This window comes from Muscardinus avellanarius, assembly GCF_963383645.1.
Source record: "Muscardinus avellanarius genome assembly, chromosome: 7".
Classification (NCBI taxonomy): domain Eukaryota; kingdom Metazoa; phylum Chordata; class Mammalia; order Rodentia; family Gliridae; genus Muscardinus; species Muscardinus avellanarius.
The window spans coordinates 92934189-92946721 of NC_137793.1; the positions used below are offsets into that span (position 1 = coordinate 92934189).

Below are 12533 nucleotides of genomic sequence, written 5' to 3' on the forward strand. Positions count from 1 at the left end.
TTTCCTAAGACTACATATTATTTTATTGAAGTCAGGAAAGTTCTCCATGAGAGATTTTCTATTGACTTTTCAATTCCCCTTAAATATATTTGAACCCATATTCACTTACTGGCTTCTCAAAAAGAACACTAGGCTGATATTCTTTATTTTCTTCAGATGTTTCATGTGTGAATCCACCCACCGTGAAAAATGCTAATATGATATCAAAGCAGATGTCCAGGTATCCATCTGGCGAGAGAGTACGTTATGAATGTAACAAACCCTTTGACATCTTTGGGGACATAGAAGTGATGTGTCTAAATGGGACCTGGACAGAGCCACCCCAGTGCAAAGGTAGAGTATTGTATCTCCTAGGTTTATTTATTTTTTCTTGAGAATATATTATGGGTCAAATACACTGATAAAAGTAAAATGAAGTCATTCCCACAGAACTTATTTTCCATATGTAATGAGAAATTAATTGTTCTTGTGTATTGAACCAAGAAATACAGTGTAGCGTTTTCAATAAATATCTTACCCGATTAAAGGAATATTAATAAATTAGGAAAATATGCTAAGCATTAAAGCCATTTATTTTTTGGAGAATAAATGTATAAAAGATACATTGTGTACATTTGACAGATCTAAGAGATAGCCACTTTGAGATATAGGTGATTGAAGATTAATCAAAGAATATGATATAAATTTAGGCATCTTTAATATATAGATTCCTATTGAAGATATGTGATTGACTGAAGCCAGTCAGGGAGTTACTGTATTTATAAGCAATCTGAGCACTTAGTCACATGACATTCCAATATTTGGAATTCAGGAAATAAGGGAAAACAACAATGGAGATAGTAAATCATCCATTCCCATTTTCTGAAATTAAGTTCTTAATATTTTTCTTCTTACTTTAATTCTGTTTTTTATGATGAAGTCAGTTTCACGTAGACAATACAATAGTTGAGTCTTGACTAGCTATCGTACTATTCTTGTTTTATTCCTTACTATATACTCTTTACTATTCTTTTTTTCCCCCTTTTTGTACTGGAAATTGAACCCTGCAGTGTTCTGCCTCTGAGTTACACCTCAAGCCCTATATTATTTTTCATTTTTGAAACAGGAAGTGGCTAAGTTGCTGAGGAACCCCAGTACGTTGCTGAGGCCGGCCTTGAACCTACAATGCTCCTGTGTCAGCCTCCCAAGTACTGAGATTTTAGGTGTGCACCAGCATTCATGCTTGCTCTTTTGATTAGTGTGTTTAGATGACTTGCATTTAAAATAATTATTGATGCGTTATTTGTTTGCATTTGTTTTCTGTATTTCTCAGTCTTCATTTCTTTTTTCTTCCTTCCCTTTGGAAAACATTTTTAAATTGAATTTTATTTTGACTTATCTTTATTGCTTTAGAATGCATCTCTCTGAGAGCTTCCTCCATCGCTATATTTTAAAGTTGTTATTCTAGGTATTACAATAAACATATTTGTGTAACATTCCTTCCTATTAAGATTATGTACGAAGTGAAATACAGAAATTATATTTCTACTTAAATCTATTTACTTTTTCCTGGTTTCTTTTTTGTTTTCTTTTGTTTTGTTCTGTTTTTGGTATTGGAGGCTGAATCCAGCGGCCTTCTACCTCTGAGTGAAATCCTTACCCCTATTTTATTTTGTATTTTGAAACAGGCTCTAGCCAAGCTTCCAAAGGTCTCACTAGGCTTCTGAGGCCAGCTTGAACCTGCCGTCCTCCTGTCTCACCTTCCCAAGTACTGGCCTTAACAGGCGTGTGACACCACAACTGGCTTCTGTTTCTACATTTAAAATGAAAATGCTTTAGCATTCCTTGTACATACATTTGGCACCAATATCAGATGATATAGTTTTGCTTCAAACATCAAACAATTGAAAATACTTTTGAGGGCAAAAATATACTATTATATTCCATTCTTAATGAATGGCATTTTTCTTTTCTCCCTCCTGAAATCTTGAATCTCCTGTTACTTTTTAAATTTTTACTTATTTAATGTTTATTTATTTATTTACTTATTAATTAATTTATTTTGCAGTACTGGGAATTGAAACCAGGGACATTCTACCACTGAGCTACACCCCAGCCCTAGTTTTTCTTCTTTTTTTTCTCCTTTAGACCGCTCAGCTTTCTTCCCAACCCTTTTGCCTCCCTGCTCAGCCTCAAGTCGCACCAAATTGTGCAGGACCTCACTAAATTGCCAAGGCCGGCCACAAACATGCAATCCTCCTGTCTCAGACTCACAAGTACTGGGATTATAAACCTATGCCACCATGCCCAGTTACCTGTTTCATTTTTGTTGCTGTTTGAAGAATTTTAGTTATACTTTAAGCATAATTCCCTTGAAGACAAAGTCTCTTGGTCTTCCTTTGCCTGAGCCTGTCTTATTTTATGTCTTTATTCTAGGATAATGTTGCCAGAATTTGAAGAATTTGAAGTTGACATAACTTTTTCATTCACTTCCTGTGGCCTCCATAGTTAATCGAGGCAAAACCCACTGTCATTTAAATCTTGGTATCATATAAGTAGAACATGGTTTCTACCTAGCTGTGTTCAAGATTTTTTTCTCTTAGCTTTAAATATGAATCATATAAGTATTTTCTTTTGTTATGTTTTTGTTTTGGAAATATTTCTGGCCTTATCCAGGTGTGGTGGTACACTTTCTTAATCTCAGTACTTGAAGGCTGAGACAGGAGGATCATCAATTGAAGACAACCTCAGCAATGTAACAAGACTCTCAGCAACCTAGTGAGTCCCTGTTTCATGACTCAGAAGTATAATGCCAAGAGTTCAATCTCTAGTAACACAGAAAGAAGAAAACGAAGAAGGGGGAGGAGGAGGAGAAGGAGGAGGAGGAAGAGGAGGAGATTGATTTCTAACTCTTAAAGTGATGCATGCTTTTCAATTTTATTCTAGCTATTTAAGTACTTTATGTTGAGATCCCACATTTATTTAAATTTCCCATTCAGCAAGTCTCCATTGCTGCCGTGATGTGTGGAAGTCAGGGCCTCCCACTGGCCTCTGCAGGAACCAACAGGAAAGGACAGAGATATCTCTCTACCTCAGTGTGTGGGTGGCCTCTGTTAGAGATTAAAGATTCTGGTCATTGGTGCTTTTTTTGTTTTGCAGTAGATCAAATATTGTCCTATGAAGTAATTGGTCTGCTAAACTGCTCCTTCTTTCCCTGAGCCTTTGGTTAAAGAGATGAAGCACCTCAGAAGGTTTTCTTTATCTGAATGTAAAACCATTCATGAGTTGTATAATCTTCTCCAGTGCCCATCCAGGATATATAGGAGTCCAAAAAGAGGACTCATATGGTGCTCGGCCATTCTTTTTTTTTTTTCTTGTGCAGGTTTGGGGATGAAACCCAGGAGCATTCAACCTACACCCTGCCCTATGTTTTATTATTCTTTATTTTGAAACAGTGTCTCACTGAGTTGTGACAGGCCTCACTAAGTAGCCAAGGCTGTCTAGGAACCATGTTCCTCCAATCTCAGCCTCCCAAATGCTGGAATTTTAGGCATGCACCTCCATGACCAGCTTTGACCATTCTTTGAATCATGAAAAGTTCATAGTCATAATGAATTTTCGGTACCTTCCAGAGTCTTCTTATATGGTTACTTTTTTTTACAAAAATATATGATATAATACAAACACACACACACATACACACACACACACACACACACACACACACACACATATCTCCAGGATTTTTAGAGTAATCATAAGAAATAGGCAAGAATGTTTTTTATTCATTACTTGCATATCAGGAAGCCAATAATTCGGCTTAACCTTCTACAATTTGAAGACTTTGAATTTTTTCAGGGAGTTAGTGTTTTTTTTTATAATTAAGAGTTATGTCAAGAAAAAATTATTAGAGATACAATAAACAGTGCAGTAGATTATGTATAACACAACAAACTCCTTTTCTATCTGTTCAGCATTGATTAGTTGAGTGTTTTTAATACTGGGATGCTGGGAAGCAGAAATATTTGTCAATATTTTATACGTGTCTTCGGTGAAGAGAAAAGAAGAGCTTAAAATTTCTCTCTCCAGCAGGGCGTGGTGATACACACTTGTAATCCCAGCCTTGGGAGGCTGAGACAGGAGGATCCATAAGTTTGAAGCCAGCCTAGGCTACTTAGTGAGGCTATCAGCAACTTAGAACTTGTTTCCAAATAAAGTATAAAATAGGTCTGAGAGTATAGCCTGGAGGTAGAAAAGCCCCTGGGTTCCGCCCACGGTAACACACACACACACACACACACACACACACACACACACACACACAAAGTGTAACTCCCCTTTTATTGATTTTTTTTGTTTTATTTATTTACTTATTTTGATTTTTTTTGTTTTATTTATTTACTTATTTTTTTGTGGGGGGGGTACCCTGAAGATTGAACTTGGGCATTTTACCTCTATGGAGATTTTTTTTGGAAACAGAATCTCACTAAGTTATGCTGAGGACCTTGCTACTTGTTGAGGCTATTTTTAAATTTGCAATTCTCCTGTCTCAGCCTCCCAAGTATTGGGATTACAAGACTGCACCACCACACCCAGCTGTAACTCTCCTTTTCTTTGGTTAGAATTTATCCAAGCAATCATTTCTGTTACCAGAAATCACAAAAGTATTAATAGTATACGCAGTGATGTATTTATATTGGCGGTTCTTTCAATGAATTAAATGCTCTTTTTTAGATTCCACAGGAAAATGTGGGTCCCCTCCATCTATTGAAAATGGAGACCTCACCTCGTTCCCATTACCAGTGTATCCCCCAGAGTCATCTGTTGAATATCAGTGCCAGTCCCTCTATCAACTTGAGGGTAACAAGAAAATAACTTGTAGAAATGGAGAGTGGTCAGAACCTCCAAGATGTTTATATAAGTATTTTAGTATTTTCATGAATTCTGAGAAAATTAGCATACTAAGTAAAATATTTTGTTATGTATAACATAACATTCACAGGTTAACAAACAACTATTCCTTCCTGCTAAAGGCTTGACTGCCAAATATTAATACGTGAGGAAATACAAATTGAGATTTGTTTTGAAATAATTCACAAATATATATGTATATATAGTCATGATGCATAGTGCAAATTTTTAACTATATTTTTATTTTGATGAACACATATTAATTGTCCATATTAATGGAGGAGAGTGTGATATTTCCATATATGACTAGACCATTCACGAACCAATGTGACTTCTTTTTCCCACCCTCCCCTCTATGACTCATATTCTCTCTTTGGGTCCACTTTGTTTTATTCCACATATGAAGGAGAACATGTAGGACTTGTACTTTCTGTGTCTGGCTTATACAATTTATATACTGTTCTCCAGTTCCATTCACTTTGGTGCAGATGGCAAGATTTCATTTCTCTTTATAGCTAAAAAATATTCCATATGTAAATGTACCAAATTGTCTTTATCCCTGATGGACAGCTAAGCTGATCTCATATCTTGGCTACTGTGAGTAGAGCTGCAATGAACATGGGCATGCAGGTATTTCTTGGATATGTATGCTGATTTCATTTTCTTTGGCTACATACCCAGAAGCAGAAGCAGGAGAGTTGGATTTTTTTCTTTTTGAGGTACTGGGAATGGAATCCAGAGGCAATCTACCTCTGAGCTACATCTTCAGTCCTATTTTGTATTCTTTATTTTGAAACAGGGTCTCACTGAGTTACAAAGGACCTCACTAAGGAGCTGAAGATGTCTGTGAACTGTGATCTTCCTGTCTAAATCTCGGAATGCTGGGATTGCAAGAGTGCGCCACCACGACAGGAAATTGGATCTTCTCGTAGATCTATATTTAGGTTTTTGAGGAATCTCCATACTGTTCTTCATAATGTTTATGCTAATTTACATTCCTACCAAGAGTATTTAAGTATGCTTTCCCTCCTACCAATTTACCGGCATTTATTAATTTTACTTTTAATAAATAATTATTAATAGATGATATGGGTGAAATTGGTGATGTGGTATTTTACTGTGGCTTCAATTACTATTTCCGATGGCTACTCAACACTCTTCTTTCTATTTGTGGACTATTTGTAATGATTTCTTTTAGGTATGTCCATTCAAATCATGAATCCAATTCTTAAATTGATAATTTTTTGGTTGTTTTTTAATTTACTATATATTCTGGATATTAATGTTCTGATACATCATGGAAAATTTATTTTCTACCATAGAAAATTATTTTCTACCAGTTTATGGATTGTCTGTTCACTCTGTTGATTGTTTCTTTTGCTGCACTGAAGCTTTTCAGGTTGGTGTAACCCCATCTCTCTATTTTTGCTTTAGTTTTCTGTGCTTTGGGGGTTCTTTCCAGAAAATCATTAACTGAACCAGCATCTCTATTTACCAATTTTTTTTCCTAGCAGTTTCCAAATTTTCAGGTCTTACATTTAAGCCTTTAACCCAGTTTGGGTTGATTTTTGTGCAGGGTGAAAGATAGAGGTCATGTTTTAATCATCTGTATACAGATGTCCAGTTTACCCAGCACCATTCATGGAAGAGGCAATCCTTTCCTCAATGTATGTTTGGGGAGCCTTGGTCAAGAATCACCTGGCTATAGATGTATTGATACGTATCTAGATTCTCTGTTATGTTCCATTGTTCTGTGTGTGTTTTCATGCCAATGCCGTGCTGTTTGGGTTACTAGTGCTCTGTAATATATCTTGAAATTGGGTTGGAATGTCTCTATAGCTGGTTCTTCTTGCTCAGGATCCCTTTGGCAATTCAAGGTCTTTTGTGCTTCTATATAATTTAGGATTCTTTTTCTATTTCTGTGAAGAATATTATTTGTTAATAATGGGGCTTGCACTAAAGTTGTTTAGGATAGAATTCACATATTAACAATATTAATTCTTCCAATGGTCTCTACATGGAGGTCTATCCTATACATGGATGTCCATATCATATCCAAGTAGAAATACATAACACATGTGGTAAGTATGGGCAATAAATAATATGAATTAAAAAGTGTGCTTTCTAGCATTACAACCACTAATATTTATTCAACCATCATTCTTATCTTATAATTTAGATAAATTTGAGACAACTCATATTAGTTAAAACAGTGAACACAAATATGCCAAGATGTAGATGTATATAATATGGTTTTAATTTGTTCTGTGAGTAGCAAAATGTTATTTTAGGAGACAATTATCAGATACAACAGATTTTAAAACTTACTCAACACATAAATATTCCTTTCTTTCAGGAACAGATTGCTTTGATTTACCTAGCTTCGATGATGCCATATTTGTAGGACAGAAGAAGACATCATATAAGTCAGGAGAACAAGTGACTTTTAGATGTCCAAAATTTCATCAATTGGAGGGGTCCAATATTGTGACATGTATTAACAGCAAATGGATAGGAAAGCCAATGTGCAAAGGTAAACTGATGGATTGCGGATTGTATTTATTGAAGTGTTTTAGGAAATAAAGAATATTCTCTAGCATTATTAAAACAGGCATAGATAAATTTCTAGGTCAAGTCTAAGTATGTCTTATTGTATTTTAACTGTGTTTATGCTTCAAATTGTGTCCATAATTCTTAACTTATTCTCTAAAAAATGTCTTTTGGTGTTTGTTTTTAAGAAATGATAATAAGCATGGGGATTGCAAACCAAACACTTGACCATAAAATCTCTTTATTCTGATTTTTTTGCATTTTATAAATTCATATTGATTTGTAGAGCATGAGATATTTATTCAACTAACCTCAAAGAGAAATATCCAGGACCTCTAGATTTTTCTGTCTTCCAAGTGAATAAAATTTCTATCAGTTTATTTGGTAAGGGATAGGAAAGAGATTTAAAGATATGAAAGCTCAGCTTTTACAAAAATATAGTGATATCTTCTTTACTTAAGACTATATGCAATATTATTGAAATCAGGAAAGTTCTTCATGAGAGATTTTCTATTGATTTTTCAATCCCCCTTAAATATATTTGAACCCATATTCACTTACTGGCTTCTCAAAAAGAACAATAGACTGAGATTCTTTCTTTTCTTCAGATGTTTCATGTGTGAATCCACCCACTGTGAAAAATGCTAATATGATATCAAAGCAGATGTCCAGGTATCCATCTGGGAAGAGAGTGCATTATAAATGTAACAAACCCTTTGACCTACTTGGGGAAATAGAAGTGATGTGTCTAAATGGGACCTGGACAGAGACACCTCAGTGCAAAGGTAGAGTATTGTATCTCCCTGGTTTATTTTTTTCTCTTGAGAATATATTATGGGTCAAATACACTGATAAAAGTAAAATGAAGTCATTTTCACAGAACTTATTTTCCATATGTAATGAGGAATTAATTGTTCTTGTAAACTGAAGAAATACAGTGTAGAGTTTTCAATAAATATTTTACCTGATTAAAGGAATATTTACAATCTGGGAAAATATGCTAAGTATTAAAGCCATTTATTTTTTGGAGAATAATTATATAAAGATACATTGTGTACATTTGACAGACCTAAGAGATAGCCACTTTGAGAAATAGGTGATTGTAGATTAATCAAATAATATGATGTAAATTTAGGCATCTTCAATATATAGATTCCAAATGAAGATATGTGATTGACTGAAGCCAGCCAGGGAGTTACTGTATTTATAAGCAATCTGAGCATGTAGTCACATGACATTCCAATATTTAGAATTCAGGAAATAAGGGAAAACAACAGTGGATATATTAAATCATCTGTTTACATTTTCTGAAATTAAGTTTTCTTAATTTTTTTACTAATCCTGATTTTTATAAAGTCAGTTTCATGTAGACAACACATAGTTGAGTCTTTTGTTATTATTATTTTTTGTACTTGAGATTGAACCCTGCAGTGTTCTGCCTGAGAACACCTCAACCCCTATACTATTTTTTATTTTTGAAACAGGAAGTGCCTAAGTTGCTGATGAACCCCAGTTCCTCAGTTCTTAAGTTGAGGTCAGTTTCAGCAATGTAGCAAGACTCCCAGCAACCTAGTGAGTCCCTGTTTCATGACTCAGGGATATAATGTCCCTGGGTTCACTCTCTAGTAACAAAGAAATAGAAGAGGAAGAGGGGGAAAAGGAGAAAGAGGAAGAGGAGGAAGAAGAGGAGGAGGAATAGATTAATTTCTAATTCTTAAATTATACATGCTTTTCAATTTTATTCTAGATATATTAAGTACTTTATGTTGAGATCCCACATTTATTTAAATCTCCCATTCAGCTAGTCTCCATTACTCTCATGATGTGTGGGAGTCAGGGTTTCCCACTGGACTCTGTAGATATCACAGGAAAGGACAGCGATGATCTCTCTAACCTCAGTGTGTGGGTGGCCTCTGTTAGAGATTAAAGATTCTGAAGCTGGGTGTGGTGGCTCAAGTTTTTAATCTCAGCATTTGGGAGGCTGAGACCTGGGGATCTCAGTTTGCCGACAGCCTCAGCTACTTAGGCCCTTTGCAACTGAGACCTGCCTGTAGCTCAAAGACAGAATGCCCCTGGGTTCCATCCCCAGACATGGAAAAAAAAAATTCTGGTCACTGGTGCCTTTTTTGTCCTGCAGTAGATCAAATATTGTCCTATAAGTTATTGGTCTGCTAAACTGCTTCCTCTTTCCCTGAGCGTTTGGTTAAAGAGATGAGGCACCTCAGAAGGTTTTCTTTATCTGAATGTAAAACCATTCCTAAGTCATATAATCTTCTCCACTGCCCATCCAGGATATCCAGGACTTCAAAGAGAGGACTCATATGGTGCTCGGCCATTCTTTGAATCCTGAAATTCATAGCCACATTGAATTATCTGTACCTTCCATAGTCTTTTTATATTTTTTACAAAAAATATAATATATATATATATATGCATATCCAAAATTTTTAGTTATAGTAATCAGAAGAAATAGGCAAGAATGTTTTTTATTCATTACATATATATCGGGAAGCCAATGATTCACCTTTACCTTCAACAATTTGTAGACTTTGAATTTTTTCATGGAGTTAGTGTTTGTTTTATAATTAAGAGAAATATCAAGAAAAAAATTACTAGAGACACAATAAACAGTGCAGTATATAAGGTATAACACAACAAACTCTCCTTGTTCTCTGTCTGTTCAGCATCGATTTGTTGAAATTTTTTTTAATACTGGGATACTGGGAAGCAGTGAAGATAAAGGAAAAGGTGGTGCACGGTTGTAATCCCAGTGCTTGGGAGGCTGATACAGGAGGATCCATAGATTTGAAGCCAGCCTCAGCTACTGAGTGAGGCTCTCAGCAACTTACTGAGACCCTGTTTCCAAATAAAGTATAAAATAGGTCTGAGAGTATAGACTGGAGGTAGAAAAGCTCCTGGGTTCCACCCCCAGTACCATAAAAAAAAGAAACTCCCCTTTTATTTATTTATTTATTTCCTTATTTATTTCCTTATTTTGTGTGGGGTGATACTGAAGATTGAATTCAGAAATTACACTTCAAGGTACTTTTTTTTCCTTGGAAACAGGATCTTACTAAGTTATGCTGAGGGCCTAGCTACTTGCTGAGGCTATTATTAAACTTGTAATTCTCCTGCCTCAGCCTCCCAAGTATTGGGATTACAAGACTGCACCACCACACCCAGCTGTAACTCTCCTTTTCTTTGGTTAAAGTTTCTCCAAGCAATCATTTCTGTTACCAGAAATCACAAAAGTATTAATAGTATACGCAGTGATGTATTTATATTGGCGGTTCTTTTAGTCTGTATTTCTATTGGGTCTCTCAATGAATTAAATGCTCTTTTATAGATTCCAGAAAAAAATGTGGGTCCCCTCCATCTATCAAAAATGGAGACCTCACGTCATCCCCATCACCAGAGTATCTCCCAGAGTCATCTGTTGAATATCAGTGCCAGTACCTCTATCAACTTGAGGGTAACAAGAAAATAACTTGTAGAAATGGAGAGTGGTCAGAACCTCCAAAATGTTTAAGTAAGTATTTTAGTATTTTCATGAATTCTGAGAAAATTAGCATACTAAGTAAAATATTTTGTTATGCATAACATAACATTCACAGGTTAACAAACAGCTATTCTTTCCTGCTAAAAGTTCGACTGCCAAATATTAATACGTGAGGAAATACGAATTGAGATTTGTTTTGAAATAATTCACAAATATATATGTATATATAGTCATGATGTAGTGTAAATTTTTAACTATATTTTTATTTTGATGAACACATATTAATTGTCCATATTAATGGAGGAGAGTGTGATATTTCCACATATGTCTATACCATTCATGAACCAATGTGAGCTCTTTTTACCCACCCTCCCCTCTATGACTCATATTCTCTCTTTGAGTCCACTTTGTTTGTTTTATTCCACATATGAAAGAGAACATGTAGGACTTGTACTTTCTGTGTCTGGCTTATACAATTTATATACTGTTCTCCAGTTCCATTCACTTTGGTGCAGATGGCAAAATTTCATTTCTCTTTATAGCTAAATAATATACCACATGTAAATGTACCACACTCTCTTTATCCCCGATGGACAGCTAAGCTGATCTCATATCTCAGCTACTGTGAGTAGAGCTGCAATGAACATGGGCATGCAGGTATTTCTTGGATATGTATGCTGATTTCATTTTCTTTGGCTACATACCCAGAAGCAGAAGCAGGAGAGTTGGATTTTTTTTTTTAAGGCACTGGGAATGGAATCCAGAGGCAATCTACCTCTGAGCTACACCCTCAGTCCTATTTTTTGTTCTTTATTTTGAAACAGGGTCTCACTGAGTTACAAAGGACCTCACTAAGGAGCTGAAGATGTCTGTGAACTGTGATCTTCCTGTCTCAGCCTCCCGAATGCTGGGATTACAAGTGTGAGCCACCACGCCAGGAATATTGGATCTTCTCGTAGATCTATTTTTAGGTTTTTGGGGAATCTCCATATTGTTCTTCATAATGACTATTAATTTACATTCCTACCAGCAGTAGTAATTTACACCCTACCACTTGGTGAAATTGGGTGATATGGTATTTTATTGTGGCTTCAATTACTATTTCCAATGGGAACTGATACTCAACACTCTTCCTTCTACTTGTTGACTGTAATTATTTGTTTTAGATATGTATATCTCAATCATTATTCTAATTTTTAAATGAATTACTTGTTTTTTTGGTTTTTAAAATTTACTATATTCTGCATATTAACCCTCTGTCTGATACATTGTTGAAAATTATTTTCTACCAGTTTATGGATTGTCTGTTCACTCTGTTGATTGTTTCTTTTGCTGCACTGAAGCTTTTCAGGTTGGTGTAACCCCATCTCTCTATTTTTGCTTTAGTTTTCTGTGCTTTGGGGTTCTTTCCAGAAAATCATTAACTGAACCAGTGTCTCTAATTATCTACCCAATTTTTTTTCCTAGCAGTTTCCAAATTTTCAGGTCTTAAGCCTTTAACCCAGTTTGGGTTGATTTTTGTGCAGGGTGAAAGATAGAGGTCATGTTTTAATCATCTGTATACGGATGTCCAGTTTACCCAGCACCATTCATG

At 35.3% G+C, this 12533-nt stretch overlaps 1 protein-coding gene across 1 annotated transcript in view; it reads left to right on the forward strand.

The window, feature by feature from the left end:
- Positions 1-9367, forward strand: part of LOC308265153 (complement factor H-like) — a gene marked incomplete at both ends in the record, with an annotated part of 57421 nt that extends 48054 nt beyond the window's left edge. The window contains 4 exons of the mRNA XM_080698746.1: positions 157-333; positions 4714-4908; positions 7247-7329; positions 9242-9367. Coding sequence (XP_080554872.1) covers positions 157-333; positions 4714-4908; positions 7247-7329; positions 9242-9367 — 581 coding nt within the window. The remainder of the gene's footprint in view (positions 1-156; positions 334-4713; positions 4909-7246; positions 7330-9241) is intronic.
- Positions 9368-12533: the final 3166 nt, after the last annotated feature.